At 42.6% G+C, this 21,357-nt stretch overlaps 1 protein-coding gene and 1 long non-coding RNA gene across 12 annotated transcripts in view; one reads left to right on the top strand and one right to left on the bottom strand.

Moving 5' to 3' along the window:
• The window catches only part of LOC309362656, a 31,646-nt gene extending 29,932 nt beyond the window's left edge, over positions 1-1,714 (bottom strand). For 2 of the 10 annotated variants that reach the window (XR_014165052.1, XR_014165053.1), the window contains exons 1-2: positions 796-940; positions 18-100 (exon numbers count right to left, since the gene is read on the bottom strand). This is a non-coding gene — a long non-coding RNA (uncharacterized lncRNA). Of the gene's footprint in view, positions 1-17; positions 101-795 lie in introns of all 10 variants that reach the window. The other 8 variants (XR_014165044.1, XR_014165045.1, XR_014165046.1 and 5 more) reach the window with 8 other exon arrangements.
• Positions 1,715-1,791: 77 nt separating this feature from the next.
• RAB43 (RAB43, member RAS oncogene family) lies at positions 1,792-20,967 on the top strand. Of its 2 annotated transcripts, none has more exons than XM_081898360.1 (4): positions 1,792-2,127; positions 9,909-10,092; positions 11,610-11,862; positions 20,946-20,967. In XM_081898360.1, the coding sequence occupies exons 1-3, from the start codon at positions 1,912-1,914 to the stop codon at positions 11,855-11,857; spliced, it is 648 nt and encodes a 215-aa protein (XP_081754486.1). In that variant the 5' UTR covers positions 1,792-1,911; the 3' UTR covers positions 11,858-11,862; positions 20,946-20,967. The 2 variants fall into 2 exon arrangements, with proteins under 2 accessions (XP_081754486.1, XP_081754485.1); XM_081898359.1 differs by lacking the exon at positions 20,946-20,967 and adding an exon at positions 11,893-12,715.
• The last annotated feature ends 390 nt before the right edge of the window (positions 20,968-21,357 follow it).

The raw sequence follows: 21,357 nt of genomic DNA, 5'->3' as shown, positions 1-21,357 counted from the left end.
TCTCAGAGGGAACTCACCAGAACTCAGTCTGGCATCTAAGGTGGGTTCCAGAACCTCTCAGGTGAGTTCCAACACCTCTCGGGTGGGTGCCATTGCCATTCTAAGAAAAAGAAGTAGGTATTCATGGTGAGTTCCAGCACTTCTTTTTCTAGAAAAATAGCACTGCCTACACCTGTTTTCAAATGGACATACTGCAGAAGAATGCAGAATCAATCTCAACGAGCTTTTATTTTCTGAATGAAACCAGTTTCTCATGAAGTGCTTTTCAGGAGCAAAAAATATGCACTTGTATGGACTGCATAGAAAAAAACAAGTACTTTCTCCACTGATTCCATAATAAAATGACATGTGTACACACCAGCATCTGGAGCTGGCGAGGAGTAGCATGGCTACTCATTTGAGTGCTCAGGAATACTAAATGAAGCTGGATGATGTGGAATAGTATTAGGCTGCCACAAACTATGGGTTGCCTTAGGCTATAACAGTACAAGTAGTGATTTTATTATGAGAGAAAAAGGTACAGCCTAAGGTAGCATATTTGGGTGGTGTTTTATACAGTTTATTCTCCAGCACAAGAAGGATTAAAGCAGGGAAAACGAACCCACTTCACAAACATGGGATATTTCCCAGGGCACAATTCTTACTGCCATAGAAAGGGCTAACTTCTTTTCTAAAAAAAACAATGTACAGAATCCTGGAATATCACCCTATGACGTCATTGAACTTTACAGTGGAAAAAGTGTGGTCCCCCGCCTCAAATGGGACTACTTAACATCAGAAGGAAGGCATACTTACCTAAATAGCCCTCACAAAATACTCTACCATTCTTCGTACATGGCAAGTCAAGAGACCGTCTCCAGCTATCATAGCTGATTCCCTCCTGCCTTTCCTTCTCTGTTTTGACAAGGCCAGCAATGAGGAAGATGGAAATTGGCCTCATGTTGTTTCCCAGAACCAATTATTTCTGAGATCAACAGTGCAAACCTATACCAATGGGACTTAACCTCTAAGCAAATTATTGGATTTCAGCCTAAATCTGCATCCCTATGTAACTTAGGCTATGTACACTTGTACCTGGGAATAATCAGTGGGTCTTCAGAGGAAACATCAACAGGACTGCCTTATAGGGGGAAACTTTTTAAAAGAGCTTGTTCACACGTGGCTATCCAAAGGACTAACGAGGCTGCCCAGCAAAGGCTAGACCACAAGGAAGGTGGATCTGGGTTTGTTTGTTTTTAATTTAAAAAAAAAAACTGGTAGAGCCCATTCGTTCCACTGGGATCTCTTCCTCCAGTGTTCTGCTTGCAGGCATTGCAAGACCTTACACAATTTCGGCCAAAATTCACGGGGTCCCGCCTAAGCCAGCAGCCTCACCCTGCCAAATGGTTGGGCGGCTCTGCTAAGCACATACACGTGTTCTTAAGGTTCCGTACACGTGGTAGGCAAATCCTCCCGCCCGCCCGCCCTCAGTTTAAGGGAAGCGTCTTTCTTTTCCTAAAATTTGAGGCGGGATCCCTCTTGGACGGCAGCTTCCCCTCGCGGCTTCGGGCTGGGATATCCCTGCGCTGCCTGCGCCGGCCCTCAGCGCGAAGTGTGAAGGCAGGTCGGCGTTTCCCCGCCCCTCGACCCGCCTGCCGCCACCTGAAGCGACGTTTCCCTCCTTCTCGCCCGCCCTTCCTGGCAAATGCATGAGGAAGAGCTTGCGGCTCCCACTGCGCATGCCCAGTCACCCGGTCTGGCGGGGCCGGGGACGATGCTGAGGCGGTCGCAGTCGCGGCCCAGACAGGCGCTCAAGGGGCGGCGAGCTCAGCGCTAGGCCGGGCCCGGCGCCGCCGAGCTCCTCGCCGCTGTGGAGCTGAGGAGGCCAAAGGAAGCAGCGGCAAGAGGTGCCCCAGCGCCAGCGCCGCCGCCATGCCGGGTCCCCCCGTGGCAGGAGCGCCCCCCGGGCCGGACCCGGAGGAGCGCTACGACTTCCTCTTCAAGCTGGTGCTGATCGGCGACGCCAGCGTGGGCAAGACGTGCCTGGTGCAGCGCTTCAAGACCGGGGCCTTCGCCGAGAGGCAGGGCAGCACCATCGGCGTGGACTTCACCATGAAGAGCCTGGAGATCCAGGGCAAGCGGGTCAAGGTGGGGGTTGGACCGAGTGTGAGAGGAGGGAGGGTGACAAACAAGGGGGGGCTGGCTGGCCTGCCTCTTGCCACGACCCCCCGCCCCGCCTCAGTTTGCAAGTGAAGGGGCTTCTTGCTCCTCCCACCCCCACTAGCCAGGCAGGTAACAGGTGTGGGGGATGGGGGGCTTAGGTGGCACCAGACCTCTCTGTCCTCCTCCTGACATCCACAGAGGTGCACTGAATTCATTGCCAACAGACTTTGCTGAAGGGTTTGTGCTAGAACTTTACCCTAAACGCACTATACTAATTTCAAACAAACAAACTTTACCCCCCACCCCACCCTGGACCAACAGGTAAGGGCATCAGGTGTGGTAGCTGAGAAAGTTTGGACTGTGTGCACTTCGTGTGATAACACACATACAGTGGTACCTTGGTTCTTGAACTTAATCCGTTCCAAAAGTCCATTTGACTTCCAAAATGTTCAAAAACCAAGGTGCGGCTTCTGATTGGTGCAGGCGCCCCAGAAACAAAAGCTGACAACTGCATCAGACGTTCGGCTTCCGAAAAATGTTTGAAAAGCAGGACACTTCCGGGTTTTCGGTGTTTGGGAACCAAGGCATTTGAGTACCAATGCGTTTGAGAACTAAGATACCACTGTACAGAGTTGGATGCTCAATGTCTTCCCTGGCCCACACTGCTGGTTGATCTAAAGAGCATACTGCAGGAATGGTTTTAATCCATTTTGTGTCAAGGATGCGCTTCTCAGGTGCTTGCTGCTGTCATGTATATACAGTGAATTTTCTTAGGCCACTTCCTATTGTGGCAGAGGGATGTAGAGAACATTGATGCACGCCACTTGGGAAACTGCCTATCTGGATGTGCTGATAGTACAGATAGTAACTCCTGTTTTGTGCAAAGTCTGATTATTTAAAAATATTTATAGATCAGTTGATTGTACTAAAACCTTAGAGCAGTTTACAAAAAACAATAAAATCATCAGTTAAAAACAAGTATTTAAAACTTTTTTTAGAAATCAACAATAAGATATTTAAACGCATGTCAACCTTCTTAAGTCTGTATTGGCTTGCCTAAATAAAAATGTTTGTAGGAAGCCCCGGAAAGACTATAGTGAAGGCACCTGCCTCGTGTGAGTAGGCATGGAGCTCCATGTGTGGGTGGCTACCACAATGAAAGATCAACTTCTTACAAGTTTTGAACAAGGATTATGTGGCACTTGTAACAGTGCCAGTTCCTCAGAGTGAAGCAATTCAGTGGGCGTATAATACTGTAAAAAGGGATATACAATTGAAAAGTGCTATGTATAAAGGTGCTCTGCGAAAAAATGTTCCCTGTGCATTTCAAACCTTATGTGTATACATAACCTTGTATGGAAATCCCTTTGGGAATGTTGTATACCTTTCTGCAATTGCTTATGAATTCGAAATACTTCCAAAGTTATTTATGAGGAAGCTCCAGGATAACCTCAGTTGGAGCATACCTAAAGGAAACTTCAAAAGGATGTTACATAAACTGTTCAAAATCACCATCACATCAGTGGCGATAATAAAATGTACAGGATATGGTACACAGTGCTCTAATTGTCAGGGTGTGTTCTGTTATCACCTAGTTAACTTGGTTTTAAGCCATAAAGCTCCCAACAGTCCACGTCACACATCTGTTGAGTCCTGCTAACTACAAAAGCTTGTGCTGTAATACTGTAAGCTTTTCTTTCCTTTCTTTTTTCTGTTGCTACACACAGACTTAGGATCCCTAGCCTATGTGTTTGCTGTGTTTACGTACTAATGCTGCACACACAGGGACTGGCAAGTCAGTTTAAACATGATTTCAGCCTCATGCAACCCTAAGGTTTTGTTTTTGCCTGTCTAATGTCCTTTTAAAATCATGCTAACACAGTACCTTTCTAAAAAATTGACGTATCTTTAGGCTATTTGTGCCTCTTACGTTGTTAGACCTCACAGCAAATGCCATTTTCCCCTTTTTGACTGAGAAATGGAAGCTAAAGGATCACACTAAAAACCATTTTTGAATCTCCCTGTCCACAATGTGACATGTACAGTACCTAGAATGCACAGTGCATATACGTAATAGGAGAGAGCCTCAAATATGTTTGGTGTTATGACTGTATCCTTTTCTTCAGCATCACACCAGGATTTTCTAAGCTGGTTTGGAAAAGTGCTTCAGACGGTGCTAAACAGGTTTAAGAATAGGCTTGCAACAAATGTCAACAGACTTGTCGCGCAACTGCTTTATCATATGACTCATCTTTCTAAAGTGGCTTAGAAAACTGTCCAAAGTACTAGCAAAGTAAATAGAATGCTTTTCCAGATGCCATCTTGGTTTCGAAACAAATAGCAGAGCAGTACTGTTTTCCCAAGGGCAAATGCTCATTACCATAGACATTGCTATGACTGTGCAGTGCAGAGTGCGTCCGTACCAGGATTAAAACTGAAGACACTCTTTGCACTATCAGTACAACTTCATCAGATACAACCTTGGAATATTAACTAACATTGTCAGGCTGTAGCTCAGGGGTGGGGAAGCTGTGGCCCTTTAGATGTTACTTGACTCCAACTCCTTTCAACCCCAGCCAGCGTGATCAATAGTCAGGGATTATGGGAAGTGGAACCCACCAACATTTCGAGGGCCACAGCTTCCCTTCTGTGCTGTCGTATGTGTGTGTGAGAGAGAGAGACCTACATGATTTCCTGTGTGGTAGATGTATCTACTTTTAAATATAGGCTATGAAAGCTGCTGGGGTGGATGAAAAACATTAATAAACATGGTAGTTTTACTTTACCTTATGTGTTGGAAGAGGATTCCATTAATTAACGCCCCCAAGGTTTATTTTTATCTAAATATACATTTATATTTTTAGTCTCTTTTTTCCTTTTTCCCCAGCAAAAAGGCTGTTGGGACATTTTTCCTCTGAGACTGAAGCTTGGTCAAGTTTATATGCCAAACACACACATGAATTGCAAATATTTTCCTTCCTGGGACTCCACCTAGTACCAGGTGTCTCTCTGAAGGGTTCTTGGAGTAGAGCACTGCCAGCTGAAAAGCTAAAGAAGTCTTCTTACATGTGGCATAAAATAAAAATAAATTTACTCTGATTGGCAGTTACACATTACTGTAGAAGAAACTAGATACACATAGTCTGCCTTTAGATCCCACTAGTAGATGGTACACAGGTTTTTTTGGTATTTTGAACTAATTTTGGATAGTCTTACATTTGAGAAATTCAAATGACATTTCAGACTTCCTTAGCGGTGTTCAGTACTTGGCTTGATTTAAATGAGCTTTCCCATATGTGGAGCTTTGACCCTGTTACAGGAAGATAAAATGGGACCAATGTCTTATCTGTGTGGCTGCTTACTCCTCGCATAAAACCATTGTCAAATGGGCAGTTTTTTACAAGTTTGAAAACCTTCCATAAGCTTGAATATGTGTTCTGAGAAAAATACTGCAAGCTGCATTTGCATTCTTCTTGATTACAGGGGTACCATAGTTTTATTTTGTTCAGTAAAAGCTAAAGGTATTTATTTTAAGAGGTAAATCAGGATAGTGTTTTTAATTGCAGAAGGCTGTGGGGATAGTTGATGTGTTAATTAAGCACAATGCATTTCAGTCTCACTGAATACATAACACACATAGCATCCCCCAACCTTCCAGAACAGAATGAGGGTGGGAACTGAATGTGAGAGAGGGAATTGGCAAAATAGTTTGTAGAGCAAAGAAAATAAGAAGGAGCAATCCATCCACATCCGTGTTCTCCCAGGCATCACAGTGATGAGCAGTGCCCCCATTTGCTTTGCAACTACCCCTGAAACCTCCCTGCCTTCCTCCTTCCCACGGCTGTTATCACTAGTATGCTTAAGCTTTGGGGTTACTGCATGGGAAGGGCAGGTTAACTCCCCAACCCATATAGTATTAATCAGGATGGGAGTCATTTCTGTTGTCTTCTCCCACCCCATAATTGCTTTGGTGGGCAAGAGCCTGAAGTGCCTCTCTCCTGTGAGTCACTCTGGAATTCTGACTTGCCAACTTCTATTAGCTTTGTTGGACCATCCAGCTAGTGTCTCAAGACTGAGTTTGTGTATGAAACAAAAGAACTGACAAGGGATTTATCCACCCTTTGTCTGGAGACTGGTCAGTTTTGGTTCTCATTTTAGTTTCCTCTTCAGACATTGAGTGCTAGTGGTTAGATTCAGGATATGGTTTGGGCATGCGGGAAGAAGGATTTATATTGCTTGCTCAGCATTGTTGCAGTCATTATCCAGAAGTGTGGCTGGCACCTATATTATCATGTTCTAGGGAGCACACCAAATTACTGTGGCCTACTAGCTTTGGAAAGAACTGCACCTTTACAGCAGTAACTTTGTGCTTTGAACTGGGAAAGTGCAGTGTCATTATGAGAAGTACTTCCTTGAGGCAAGTTGAGAGAATACTGTACAAGACTTCTCTGCATCCTCTAAGTCTTTGTTTTATCAACAGATAACTGCAAAAAGCTGTTACTGTGGTAGGAAGGTCAAGGAAGAAGGAGATAGCATTTGCGGATCATTGCAGCTAGTTATCAGATTGCTCCATGTTGACACTTAACTCTCATTCTATTTCACATGCATCTGGCAGGATTTCCTGATCTTGAATGCTAAAATAGATCTTTTTGTTCTACCCATGCAAATGCCTGAAGCAATACCCTGACAAGGTTGGTTAGTTTGTGGCTTGACACTGGATAGCTGTGTTCTTATGAACAGCAAATCATTCTGTAGTACAGGCATAGGCAAACTCGGCCCTCCACATGTTTTGAGACTACAATTCCCATCATCCCTGACCACTGGTCCTGTTAGCGAGGGATGGTGGGAATTGTAGTCCCAAAACAGCTGGAGGGCCGAGTTTGCCTATGCCTGGTGTGGTAGGTCCATGAAAGCAAACTACAGGTGCTGCTGGTATAACCCCAGATGCTACAAGATTTGCCCATCAAAGTCAAGTGTGAGCTTGGGGCATCTCTAGTTTTTGTTACTTGACCCTGAAGAGATGTCTATTCATAAATCTACCACAAATTAGCTATATTAATTGGGAATAAATTGAATACTTTTCAAATTAGTGTGTACTTTAGTAACTTGCTCACCTTTGCTCAGCACTTGATCTTACAACAAGGAATTTTTTAAAATCCCATGTGTCGCTTATGCAAATACTTTGTAAGGACATTGATTTCTTAATTATTTTATTAAATGAACCTTCTGTAGAGCTATCTGATAATTTGTTTTGTTAAATCTAATCTTTTGTAATGTCCCTAATGCTGTTTAATGTCTAAATGAAGCTGTTGGCAGTGGTCATTGGGAGATTTGGGGTGCGGTGTCATCAGTTCACTGATGATACCCATCTCTACTTCTCTCTAACATTTGAATCAGGAGAAACTATGCAAGCCCAGGACCAGTGGCTGGACCAAGTGGTGGGCTGGAGGAGGGCCAATATTGATAGTAATTGATACTATTAATTGACTGTTTGATAGTAAGATGGAGACACTGTGGGTATTGTCTTATTTGGATGGGGTTGTAGTCCCCCCCCCCCCCCGAAGCAGCAATTTTGCAGCTGGGGATGCAATCTATCTCTGTCACCAGAGGCCCAGTCCCTCAGTGGCTAGGAGTACCTTTTACCAGCTTCAGTTGGTAAGACAACTACATCCATTTCAGAACCAGGGTACCTTGACCACTGTCATTCATTTGCTGGCAACCTCCAAATTGGATTACTGCAATGTCCTCTATATGGGGCTGTCCTCAAGGCTTGCCAAGAAGCTGCAGCTTGTTCAAAGTGAGACAACTTCACTGCTCACTGGGACAGAATATTCCCATCCTATTGCTCTACTCTTGAACAAATTGCATTAGCTTGCAATTAGCTACCAGCCTAAGTTCAAGGTACTAGTACTGGTGTACAAAAACCCATATAGCTTGTAAGCAGGTTACCTAAAATATTGTTACAAGAAAGGAGATTCCAACTAGATTTCAGGAATAAGATTTTGACAGTAAGAGCTGTTTGACAGTGCAATGGATTTGCTCAGGAGGTGGCGGACTCTCCTTTATTGGAAGTTTTTAAGCAGATGTTGGATGGGCATCTGTCATGGATGTGTTAGTTAAGATTCCTGTATTGCAGGGGGGTTGGACTAGATGACCCTGAGGATCCCTTCCAACTCTGCAACTCTAATCTGCAGCTGTTTGAATAAAATGACAGCCCATATGTGTGCAGAGTTTGAAAACACAGTGGCAGATTGAAATACTTGAAAGTTTCCTATATGGGACATGGTCCAATATTATAATAATATTTTAATATTTATACCCCGCTCATCTGGCTGGGCTTCCCCAGCAACTCTGGGCAGCTTCCAACAACATATTAAAATACAATAGTCTATTAAACATTAAAAGCTTCCCTAAACAGGGCTGCCTTCAGGTGTCTTCTAAAAGTCTGGTAGTTATTTTTCTCTTTGATCTCTGGTGGGAGGGCATTCCACAGGGCAGGTGCCACTACCGAGAAAGCCCTCTGCCTGGTTCCCTGTAACTTGGTTTCTCACGGCGAGGGAACTGCCAGAAAGTCCTCGTCACTGGACCTCAGTGTCCGGGCAGAACAATGGGGTAGAGACGCTCCTTCAGGTATACTGGACTGAGGCCATTTAGGGCTTTAAAGGTCAGCACCAACACTTTGAATTGTGCTTGGAAACGTACTGGAAGCCAATGTAGGTCTTTCAAGACTGGTGTTATGTGGTCTCGGCGGCCGCTCCCAATCACCAGTCTAGCTGCCGCATTCTGGATTAGTTGTAGTTTCCGGGTCACCTTCAAAGGTAGCCCCATGTAGAGCCCATTGCAGTAGTCCATGCAAGAGACAACTAGAGCATGCACCACTGTGGTGGGACAGTCTGCGGGGAGGTAGGGTCTCAACCTGCGTACCAGATGGAGCTGGTAGACAGCTGCCCTGGACACAGAATTGACCTGTGCCTCCTTGTACAGCTGTGAGTCCAAAATGACTCTCAGGCTGCGCACCTGGTCCTTCAGGGGCACAGTTACCCCATTCAGGACCAGGGAGTCCTCCACACCTGCCCACCTCCTGTCCCCCCAAAACAGTAATTCTGTCTTGTCAGGATTCAACCTCAATCTGCTAGCTGCCATCCATCCTCCAACTGCCTCCAGACACTCACACAGGACCTTCACTGCATTCACTTGTTCTGATTTGAAAGAGAGGTAGAGCTGGGTATCATCTGCATACTGATGAACACCCAGTCCAAACCCCCTGATGATCTCTCCCAGCAGCTGCATGTAGATGTTGAAAAGCATGGGGGAGAGGACAGAACCCTGAGACATCCTACAAGTGAGAGCCCAGGAGTCTGAACATTCATCCCCCACCACCACTTTCTGAACACTGCCCAGGAGGAAGGAGCAGAACCACTGCATAACAGTGTACCCAGCTCCCAGCCCCTCTAGACGGTCCAGAAGGATGTTATGGTTGATGGTGTCAAAAGCCTCTGAGATATCCAGCAGAACTAGGAAACAGCTCTCACCTTTGTCCCTAGCCTGCCAGAGATCATCAACCAGTGCAATGAGGCCTGAATCCCGACTGGAAGGGATCCTAACCCATTTCTCCTCTCAAGTTAAAAAATTTTATTAAAACAAAAAAATAACTGTACACTTCTGTAGTAAATATCTCTTCCCCCCCCCCCCGTTAAGATAAGGCATATCGCCTGAGAAATACAACCAATATCTTGTAAGACCTAACAACTTCTTTATTTTTTTAGTTGCAGATCTGGGACACAGCTGGTCAAGAACGGTTTCGGACCATCACCCAGAGTTACTATCGAAGTGCCAATGGAGCTATTCTAGCCTATGACATTAGCAAGAGAGGCTCTTTCCAGTCTATTCCTCGCTGGATCGAGGATGTGAGGAAATATGCAGGTTCCAACATAGTACAATTGCTGATTGGTGAGTGTGGGGTATATTTTGGAATGAGCTAGAAATACAAATTGCTATGCTTCTACTTAATAGGACAATAGCAGCCAGGGCAGAGATATTTTCTTTATTTCCTGGATATCTTGGAGATGAAGAGACATATATTTTCAGAGTTTGGAAAGCTTTGGCTTTGGTTCCTACTGCAGTTCACATTTCCACATCATGCATTTTTGTTTGCTCTTGGAAAAAACTGGTTTAGGATTCTATAGCCTTTATTCTTTTTCAAATTCAAAAATACATTTTAAAATACTAGGAATTATTTGAGCAAAGCACTATTGAGCCTTCGAGTCCTCTGGGATTTGACTCTTATAGTTTATAATATATGGTAAAGCTCCAACATACTTTAAGCCAGTTCTGTTTTTCTAGAAAAAGAGGAACTTGCCATGAATGCCTCCTTTGTTCTCTTATAATGGCAATGGCGCCCACCTGAGAGGTACTGGAACTGAGTTCTGCCTGAAAAAAAGCCCTGCTTTAAACTGAATAGCATAAACAACTATAGCTTATGTCCAATATGCCAAATGTACTTTGTTACGGATATATTTTACTCTTCATTGCAGTTTATATATACAATGTTTGTCTAGAACTGGCACTGTAGGTAGACATTCAGAATCATATTACTTCCAGAGATAAAAGCTGTATTTTAACCACAGTTTAATGTTACATCCTTGGTGGTGAATCTCAACAACAGATTGTTTGAAAAAGCCAGTTTCATGGTTTGAAACTGGCTTGTTTCCACCTTCTCCAGTTAAGCTTCTCCATCGTTAGCTGGCTTTGGATGACATAATAAGCTGCAGTTAATAAAAAGTGGAAGCAAAAGCTTTCAGTCTTATCCTTGTGGCTGCGCCAGAGGAGGGGATGTTGGGAATTCCATTCCACCCTTGCTGCAGACATGTGACATGTAACAATCCCACATATCTGCAGCAAGGGTGGAATGGAATTCCCAACACGGAGCAGGAATCCTAACAGGGGATTGGGGAATGCATGAGCCTGGGTGGAGGTTAGACTCATTCCAATCAAGACAAACCATGGTTTACTGTGATGTCCAAACACCGCCAATGAAATACAGAATAAGGAAAATGAACGTTAGTATAGGAATTTATAGTGTGTGGGCTGCACAGAACCTTTAATTAGACAAAGTAACTATGTTGAAGGTGAATGCTTTCTAAGCATCAAAACAGGATGAAATTTTAAATCCACAATCCAGAGTGCAAAATGTTATAAACCTATAGTGGCTCGGATTTCTTCATCCTTCCTCCACAGACTTTCTGTCCGCTTCCACTTTCACCTGCTCTTTCTCATCTCCAAGATAAGGGGCATCTCATCTCCAGCCTACTTCCTTCACCTGTGCGATCCTGCTGCTTTCCAAGCACCTTTCCACGAGTCACTGCTATTGTGTCTCTCCCCTCCCTCCCATGGCTGAACACTTTCCCTGACCGTAGGAGATGCATTTACGAAATTAATCTGTAAACAATTCCACTTTCTCCTGCCAGGAAACAAGTCTGACCTAAGTGACCGTCGGGAGGTTCAGCTAGAGGAAGCTCAGAGTCTGGCTGAGCACTATGACATCACCTGTGCCATAGAGACTTCTGCAAAGGACTCCAGCAACGTGGAGGAGGCTTTTGTAAAGATGGCAACAGAGTTAATGATGAGGCACGGAGGCCCCATGTTCAGTGAGCAAAACACAGACAGCATCAAACTTGACAGCAAGGATGTGGAAGGATGGGGGTGTGGTTGCTGATGCAGGTTCTCTAACTCTTACTTAGATCTACTTAGATCTACTTAAATCTCTAACTCTTACTGGAATTACAAGGGTACCTGTCCTTCCCTTATAATTACACACACACACCATGCTGCATAACAAAGCAGCAGTATCCTTTTCCTGCAAGCCCAATATTTTTGTAGGTTAGACATTAACATTTGCAGGATTATTTTCACTATGAAGGGGCTTTCTTTTGTAGATCTAAAAGTTACCCTTCCACGCCCGTTACTCTGTAGCAGTTTCTACCACATTCCTTTCAGAGGAACTTGTGCAATTTGAAAGTTAAGTTGCACAGAAGGAAGCCACTGGGATCTCTTTGTATGAAATTGTCTGAACAAGAAATTAACTGTGTTACCTGTTGTAAATCCCTGTACATGGGAGCTTGTACAGAAGAAGACACTTCTGCTTTTATGTCAGTGAGTCTTAACACTGCCTCTGTTTTTAAACTCTCAGCATTCCAAGAATCAAAGAATCAGAAACCACACAGTGTCATTCAATTTCTCTGCAGGGACGTTTCAAGTACGAAATACTTGAAAGTTTCCTATATAGGACAAATCGGCTAACATTTGTTCAATATGAGGAACCTCCATAGAAGATAGGTTTTTCTAGACATTAAATGTAGCAATGTGGTGAGGGTTGATTAATGCTGCGGGTGCAAAGCTAGCGGGACAGTTTTTTGTCTCACATTTGTCAGACAAATAGAGAAACCAGTATGAGCAGAACTGAACAGAACACATGGATCACTAATTTATTTTCTTTATTTCCATTTTGGAAGACTTGATCCTAAAAACATTTCATTGAATGGAAGTCCTACTGATTTCAACAGAACCTTCTTGGAACGTACCGTATTTTTCGCACCATAGGACGCACTTTTTCCCCTCCAAAAATGAAGGGGAAATGTGTGTGCGTCCTATGGTGCGAATGCAGGCTTTCGCTGAAGCCTGGAGAGTGAGAGGGGTCGGTGCGCACCGACCCCTCACGCTCTCCAGGCTTCGCGGACCTCTTCGCAAGGAGCGGGACCACTCCGGCTCCTTGCGGACAGTTGCCAGCATGCCGAAGCCTGCGCGCGCTGAGCTCAGCGCGCCCAGGCTTCGCGGACCTCTCCACAAGCAGCGGGAGTGCTCCCACGGCTTGCAGAGAGCTGCCTGTTTGCGGGCTGGGGTCGGGGGAAGCTCGAGCTTCCCCCGCCCCAGCCCCACGCCTGGGGGGGGGAAATAATTTTTTCCCCTTTATTTCCCCCCCAAAAAATGGGTGCGCCCTATGGTCCGGTGCGCCCTATGGTGCGAAAAATACGGTAAATGCCTTTGAAAATTCATCAGGCTCACTTCCAAGTAAATAGGCTTAGGATTGTAATGTTAATATTAAGGTTTTTTCATCACTTATTTTGCACATTTTTATAGCCCCCTTCTTGGAGATAACATTGTGTACCTCTAATATTCAGTGTTATTAATTTCATTTAAAATTCATATTCAGTACCTATGAAAAGATTATGTTTTTGTTTTTTTACCATTTGCTTCTTTAATTGCTGCAGTGCATCAAATCATTTTTATTGAAGCTTAGTTTCAGTTACATATGCTGATCATTAATGTTGTTGCTGGAGTATTTTTTCCATAGGATGTCATCCAGCTAGGGCTTCTTCTTATTTAACTTTAGATATTAAATTTGTGGAGGAAATTGCAAATCATAAATTATTTAAGGTTGTTTTATTTTTGTGTGCCATGAAATCAACTCCTTATGAAGTTTGTCTGGGCCAGTTTTGTTAAGAAATTGATAAGTGTCTGTAAACTGCACAGTCAGGTATAGGTGATCCCTGCTAATTTTCCTTAAATGTCCACCCATGTTATGGAGCCCCTATAAATCATGAAGCAATTGCTCTCATGTCAGAAATTGGCTCAGGAGCTCCCAATGTGGGACACATTTTGTGAGTTGTAGGATAACCCTTTTAAATAATTGAGCCTGTTCTCTTGTGGCTCCCCCTGCTCCTTCCACTATTAGTCAATGCCACAGCACGTTCTTTCAAATGGCATCTTCTCGTTTCTGTAAGGAAAAAAATTTCTTTTTTTTTTTTGTAGGTCTGCAATGTATTAATGAAACTATGTGACTGTTTCTGCTCAGCACATTTAACTTAAGGAGAGTTTATGTTCGTCTCAGGTTAAGGTTATTCCTGTAGTTAAGATGTGCAGATGTTGCCCACATTTCCCCCCTCTTTTTAGCACCTTAAAACTAAAATAGGATGAATAAAGGATTGAAACCAGAGAAAAAATGCATCAACGGAGGCTAAAGGAAGCTGACTTTCCCACTTGCAGAAGGTGTCTCCACCTGATTTTCAGGGATCTCTTTCCTCTCAGTTTTCTCCCCCCAACCCCATGATACATCCCACTCCATACAACAGGGACTGGGGGCCTGTCAGAAGAAAGAGGGGGTGGAAAGTAAACTTTTGGTGCACTTTTCTTTGGTTTCAACTCCAAAGTATCTGCAAGCTGTTAAGCCAGCTTTTCAGTGCTTAATGTATTGCACCTATTAAAAGGCCTTCAATTCAGAGCAAAGGACAAAGTCTCTGAAAAGCAGGTCCCTGCACCTGGACATTCAGAAGTCCCTGATTGTGTTAGGAAAATCCATATTGTAAATTCAGATTATAATTCAAAAACATCAATTTATGATTATTTCAATTAGCATTAAAGAGAGAAGACCTGGATAAGTTTGGTATCTCAGATCATTTTTAGAAATTGATATGATTAATCAGAAAATCCACCCATAGCTATAAAAAATATGGCACCTTCTGTCTGTTTTGGTTTTTGTCTTACAAAGTAACTGACTGTAAAATTTGTTTAATTAAAAAACTCATCCCACTGTTTCCAATCAAAGATGGACCCAAAATGGGTTCTGTTGTGTTTTTGCTTGTAGTTTTGAGAGCAGTGGCTTTGATTTCAAGTGTGTCAGATATAATAAATAAAGAGGCCTTACTTTCTGTTAGGGATAGTTTTCACAACTACATTTTACTAAGAAATGCAGTGTGAGGTGTGACAAAGAAGTTTTGCTTCTAAATAGGACTTCATAGCAGGAAACGTCAGGTCCACTGCATCCAGAAATTAAAAAAGCACTGATTGCCCAGCAGTAACTGATCACTGTATTTGGGAGTTACAGAAAACTCCAGTGATTACCTTAACTAATTGTTGGTATCAAACAAATGTTTTTACACTGTGAGTACAATCCTCCAGGCACTTCGGTTGCATAATTTAAATGAATAGAAGCTGATTAGCAACTGTGCCTAGTGGGCTTGGATCCATCCCCTTTAGGCCAAGCCCTAAACTGATCTGCCTGTGTTGCGCAGGAAAGTTTACATCATAGCCAGGTCTCAAATCAACTGAGGGCTGTAAGGGTCTCCTCCAGCTAACTCTTTGATGAACTGAAGCCATTACATCTTTAGGATCACTTTGAATGGATTCTGACTTGATGGTGCTCCCACGATGATGAGGACGGTGGTGATTTTAGAAATTGATCATTAAATCTACATTCTGGGTGTGATCTATATAAGATTTCCAGGGTTTAAGTGAACAGGATCCCACTGGACTCTGCTCACAAGATTGTAGTCACAAGCTCCCAGTTCAAGACATTATTCTGGGACCACCAAACGTTTCAGAATCGACCTGCTGCCTCCGATCTATGCACATTTTATAGCAAGTATGTTGAGAATACACAGAACTCAGCTGTTAGTGTTGTCTGACATTCTGTATTCTGATGTAGCCTGAGAGTGAATGAACAGAATACAATGGATCTTTTTCCAAATTGGGTTGCTTGTGAGCCTACTGTTGTAGCCCTTGAATAGCCCTGAATTTTCTACAAGTTGAGTTATTTCTCCAGGCCAGTCATACAGATAAGATTGTACTGTACTGTAGCTCACCAAACAATGTGAAGGGACTGGCTTTTGTTACGAACAAATGCTTGTTGCTTCTTTGCTAACATAGGTAAATTTGAGACCTAACTTTAAAGAGTAATACGAACCTATCTGGTATTTACAGAGTGTTCTGACACCCTTTGGAGCCAGTGCCTAGTAAAAGGGCATGAGCTGTTAACAGAATAGTGCAAGCAACTGGCAGCTGCCAAAGCCACCTGTGGATCTTTGTGTGCTTGCAAGTGTTTCATTGAAAAAGTGGTAATGAGGTTGCAGCAGATGGGATGGCTAACCAGCTACTCTGTGTGTGTGGTCCCTCCCTTCCTAGAGTGCTTAAACCTGATGCCCTACCAGGAGATGGTGGAGTTGGTGGTAATGATTATTTGGGGATTGGTGAATGTGTAATAGGGGCTTATCTGTGCTTGGGAAGGCGGGAACAGATACGCATCCATAAACAGAGACAACAATGACCTTGTCTGGTACTCAAGTGGCATGTAGTGCTAGTTGTCCTAGGGATCTCTCCGATGGAAGATGGCAGAATGTACTGCAGGGTAGAATTCAGGATTGTATCCCTAGACTATTGGGTCTGGTCTTTTAATGGGGGAACTTGGTGAGAAAACATTCAAAGCAGTCTCTTATCACTGGAAAGAAACTAAGCACTTTGTTTTTCCTCAGTCATTTTCGTACAACCAATAGCTGGTTCCCACAAGTTTATTGTGTAGGAAATCTTTTAATCAGGCGGAAAATGCATCTCTCAAAAGAAGCGTCCCAGTACCATATAGAAAGAATCACCCATCTTGGACACTGAGAAACAAGAATTATTTGCTACAAATAAATGCATTTTTCTGCCTAGGATTTCTTTTCTTTCCCTCAAGACTCAGGGCTAAGTCACATTTTACTTTAGCAGTGGCAGCGGAGGAGCAGTCTTCTGGTTGTTTTGCCACTGGCCCAGATCATGTGCTTTGGCCCTCAGCTACCATGCAGATGATCTGTGGAGTTTGTCTGGTTCAGTCAGAGGTTATATAAAAATAAGTTGCAAATTGCTTTGCCCTAAATCCATTTTTTTCTTTCAAAATATTGTACAACTTCCTTAGATGAATGAAGTTGTCTTGTATCATTCAACATTGCTAGATCAGAATAAAACACACTTGCATGCTAAAGACACAAAACAATAGACGAGGGAAATGCATTTGCCAAAATTAGTTTAGCATTGAATGTAGATGCATAGGCAGATTTCACAGGTATAGCTAGAAGCAGCACATAGAGCGCACACAAGATTCTGATGCTGATACTAAATAGATAATCATTTGTACTAAAGACAATTCTCAATTAGGGTTTGGGTGCTTCAGATGTGCCACATTTGTTACATAGAAAGCATGTTTTGTGGCATATTTTCTGCACAAAAAATGCTGTTACTAAACCTGCCTGGCCAGTTAAGCACATATGTACCTTTCACAATTGATGGCACCAGACATGCTTTTTACCATTTAAAATTGGATTCTTTTTGTAGCAGATCTTTTTAAAAATAAAGTACAAACACTTCCTAAAATAGAGTTCTATCTGTGTCCAAATTAACTGGGAAGTCTTTCATTAGAAGGGAGTACATTAAATGTGTGATTATGTAGCCTGTGAGGAGAGTTTATGGCTTAAATCTTTGAAAACTGTTTCCTGGTAGTTGGAACATAATCTAGACTTTTAAAGAGTAGCTCATAGTTTTGAAAACTTTTCTGTTTATAGCAATAGCCTTAAAATACTATTATTTGTAGTTGTTCTTTTTTCCCCTTTACTGGCTTGCAAGATTGAATATAAATTTTGCTATACAACAAGGAAAATATAGTTTATAAGTACTATGGATTTCATCATTTTTATAAGTATAGTACACGTCCACAAAAATATTTTCCAAATGGCATAGCTTTTTTTTTTTAGATGTCCGCCTTACTAACCTATTGGCAATTTCCATCTTAATGCATGATCTATACAAATATTTGTTAATCTAAGATGTGAATTTAGCACAGTGCCTTCCTTTTGTGTTTTTTTCAAAACATCTGAAATTAGGTAATGTTGGACATATATATAGATACTTGCAACTAGTTATGTTTATCATTGACCCAGTACGAGATTGGATTATTCTTTCTTAGACACAAAGGTCTCCAAGTGTCTTACAAGACATTCAGAAGCAAAAGGCCAGATTCAGCTAACTGGTCCCACCAGTGGAAGCCCACAAAAGGGCTTTCCCCTGTCTCCTCCCTGTGCCCTCTCAGTTTGCCCTGTGGGGGTTGGGAGAACCCCCAGGACGGTGTATGGGAAGAGAAGAGGGGAAATTGCTCCACTGGGCAAGCAAAAATGCTTGTGCTGACAAACATTTGTACCGGTGTGCTAACAGAATGTACGTGGCAGCAAATATCGGCCACCATAGTAGATAATACATCAAACATATAATCAATCATCCAGCCAGAGTGACTTTGTATATTACCTAAAAGTGTAGGAAGAGACATCACACTTTTTGCTCTTTTCACTAACTCTGTAATGTTGAAGGAGGAACTCGCACATTTCTCATGGAAAGAGGAGGTGGAGGAATTGGCAGAGCTGTTCCTACTTTCTCTTCCATTTTGTTCTCTTTTTCAAATTTAGACCTGGTGGTCTAAATAAATACAATTTTTGCTTCAGAACAAAACGGTGAGTCATACTAGATAAAGCACCAGTTTCTCTGAATCCTCTTTCCCTACTTTTAAAACCCATCATCCAGGCAGCGACAGCAGAAGTAAATGCCTTCTGCCTTGCTCTCACATCTGTGTTTGCTTTCCTTTCCTTCCCTCTTCCTGCTCCTCCCTGACGTTTTTCTGGCCCTGTTATGGTCATGGCTCTGCTTTGCGCTTTTATTCTCAACTTTTAAAATAAACAGGGAGGTGGCAGCATCAGAATTAAGGACTTGGTGACGGCAACTTTTGAATTGCTCAGATGGGCAGAGCTGTCAGAAGTGTGGAAAACCTGGAACTTGAGAAGTGTAAGGAAAACAAGCTGGGTATTATGGGTGTGATTTAGTGGATGAAAACTTTCCCCGTGGTCCCAAATTTGGGTACCAGGAAATAGCATGGAATGGGACCTCTCTGTATTTAGGACCAGTGTGTAAGCTCTCTACCTCACTGCACAGCGATCCTGAATCCCTTCTAATTTGTACAACTAGGAAAGAAATTTACAGGGTATAGTAAATAGACAATCTGGAATGGTTTGATACTATGGTTGCCTATGGTGCTTATACACTATCTTAGCTGCTTTGATTGTATTTCGAGAAAATAAAAAGTGCATGAGTGAGACACGTGCATGCTCTTAATATATTGCTGTTGGTCACAGTCCTCTTATTGTGATGCTAATAATTTTGCAGTTTATGAAATCTGGTTGCTTATACTGTGGTATACAAAACTGTAGGGAAGTTTTTGCTTTTAAGCTCTCTGCCTGGGGTGGGGAGCGGACATTTGAGAGATTCTCAAGCTTTAGAGAACTATTCCCTACCTTCCCAAAATTTTAGATCTCACAAGAAAGACATGCATGCATGTCCAGCCTTCCATACACAGTTTTACTTCCTTGGGACCCACATGCAAATTAGCTCTATTTGTGCAACTGCATTGTGATGTGTGTTCTCCAGTCCCCATCCATAGTGATACAAGAGATGTAATAGAAGAACATAGTGCCCCAATCTGCCTAAGATTACAATCCTACACATGTGTACTGGGGAATAAGTACCATAGAAATCAATTGACCCTACCTAGTATGCATAATTGGGATTGTTTTTATAGCTAGGGGGAAATAAGTGATATGTATTGGGCCACAGCTCTTTAAGTCCTGCTGAGTCTAATGGGATTTAAGGACAACTTCTTCTATAACGAAATTGCATATCTTTATGAGAATCAGTACTTTGATGTGAGCAGGTTAATCCAAATACTATCTCTAGTTCAGTTTACATACACCGACTAAAATAACTTACAATGATTTGGGCAGTAGTAGGGAAGGACAAGTTAAACCTTTTCTTTCTCCCATCTCTGCTCAGAAGCATGCCCTTCCTGCAGCTGTTTGCCCATCCATGGGGGCAGGTACAGAGGTGTGTTAGTACCTATTAAGTGTAGCGATATTTGTCTTGTGTGTGTGTGTCTATCACACTTAGTTCCCTTTGGCAACTAAGCCTGACCATCAGGTCATAGTCTGATGGTAGAATCTTTGGAAAGATAGCACAAGGCTATGAATTCAGGTATTGGGGATGGGGACGGAAATGCAAGTCTGCGATTGTGGTGTTGGCACAGTCTGGAATGTGACAGAGATAATGTCTGCACTACTTTTGAAAGTGGTTTTTAGGGAAATATTTAGTGATGAATACTGACATGGTCTTTGGAGGTTCCTCATGTGCTCTGTGTTGTCAGTGGCATTTCCTATTCTATAATAGTGCCTCAGAAGTTGGTGTGTGGTTAAAAAAATAAATCTCATGTCCCAGGGACATGCAGCTTCCACTAGCCATAAAAAAGGCCTGGCTTACATACATAGTGGGGAGAAAGTTCTGATTCATATTGAATTCATTCACTTCATTCCAAAAAGGACTTTAAAAGGTTTGAAGAACTCCGGTGTAAACTGAAGTGTTCTGCATTTTTTTAGAAGTTTTATTGCTTGTAATAATCAAGGTTTCTGGGAACAGGCCTAGAGCCCATCTTACTGATCACCGGCAACTGTCTTGCTTTTCCTAGCACAGTGTTTACCAGGTGGGGTGGAATGCAAGATGGCAAGGGAACAAAGCTTGCGTACAATAGTCAATTTTGACGTTTTATTGTCACCTATTTATGAATTTATAAGAAAAAGAAGTTTATTTTTAAAAACTATGAAACCTACTTTTTTTGTAAATTTTAGCAAAGTCTGTAGCAAATGCATTGTAATGTGTATAATAAAAATGAGCATTTGGCTAATTTGTGTGTGGTGTTTTTTCATTAACTGCATATAACCACAGTGTCACTGTTCACTCAGCACCTAAAGCAAAATAGGTATTGAACAGAAACAGCAGATTTGCTCCCCCTCCCCCAGAAAAGTAGTTCCCTCAATTTTCACCCCAACTTTAAGCTCACCAGAAGGAGCTTAAATGGAGATCTTGTAAATGCAGTGCAGCTGCTGACACTTCTGTACCTCTTTGGCACACAGGGTTCAAGCTTCATTGAACTGACATGTTCTCTTCACATTTACTTGGCTGAATATTCCAACGACTTAACCCTATTTTACATCTGTAACAGAGAAGTGGAAATGAGATGGTAGAGAGGACTGTGCTACTTCATTGTAAGGAACTGTTCGTATTTTTAAGACTTAAGAGCCTTCTCCTCAAGGTGCTACATTTTGGATGGAGGACACTCCACAATTGTAACCTGAGTGCTGAGTGCTCATTCTTCAGCAGGTGTAGATCAGATCTTAAGGGCAATTGGGAAAAGGAGTGAATAAAATAAGTGTGTTGGTCAGAATGTGACTGAGTGGTGTGCATGTGTATGTATAGCTGTTCAAAAGTCCACTTGGTCCTTGCAAAGTTGGCTGGACTCAAGAATCTAGAAAAGCAGAAGAGTCA

Source organism: Podarcis melisellensis (genome assembly GCF_964234715.1).
Source record: "Podarcis melisellensis genome assembly, chromosome: 2".
In the NCBI taxonomy this organism is placed as follows: Eukaryota; Metazoa; Chordata; class Lepidosauria; order Squamata; family Lacertidae; genus Podarcis; species Podarcis melisellensis.
This window is presented reverse-complemented; position numbering and strand designations above follow the sequence as displayed.

Bases quoted from the DNA above. Each gene is read 5' to 3' on its own strand.
- RAB43 (XM_081898360.1), top strand. From the start codon at position 1,912: ATGCCGGGTCCCCCCGTGGCAGGAGCGCCCCCCGGGCCGGACCCGGAG. The intron at 2,128-9,908 runs GTGGGGGTTGGA...TTATTTTTTTAG, and splicing joins TCCAGGGCAAGCGGGTCAAG to TTGCAGATCTGGGACACAGC. The intron at 10,093-11,609 runs GTGAGTGTGGGG...TTCTCCTGCCAG, and splicing joins CATAGTACAATTGCTGATTG to GAAACAAGTCTGACCTAAGT.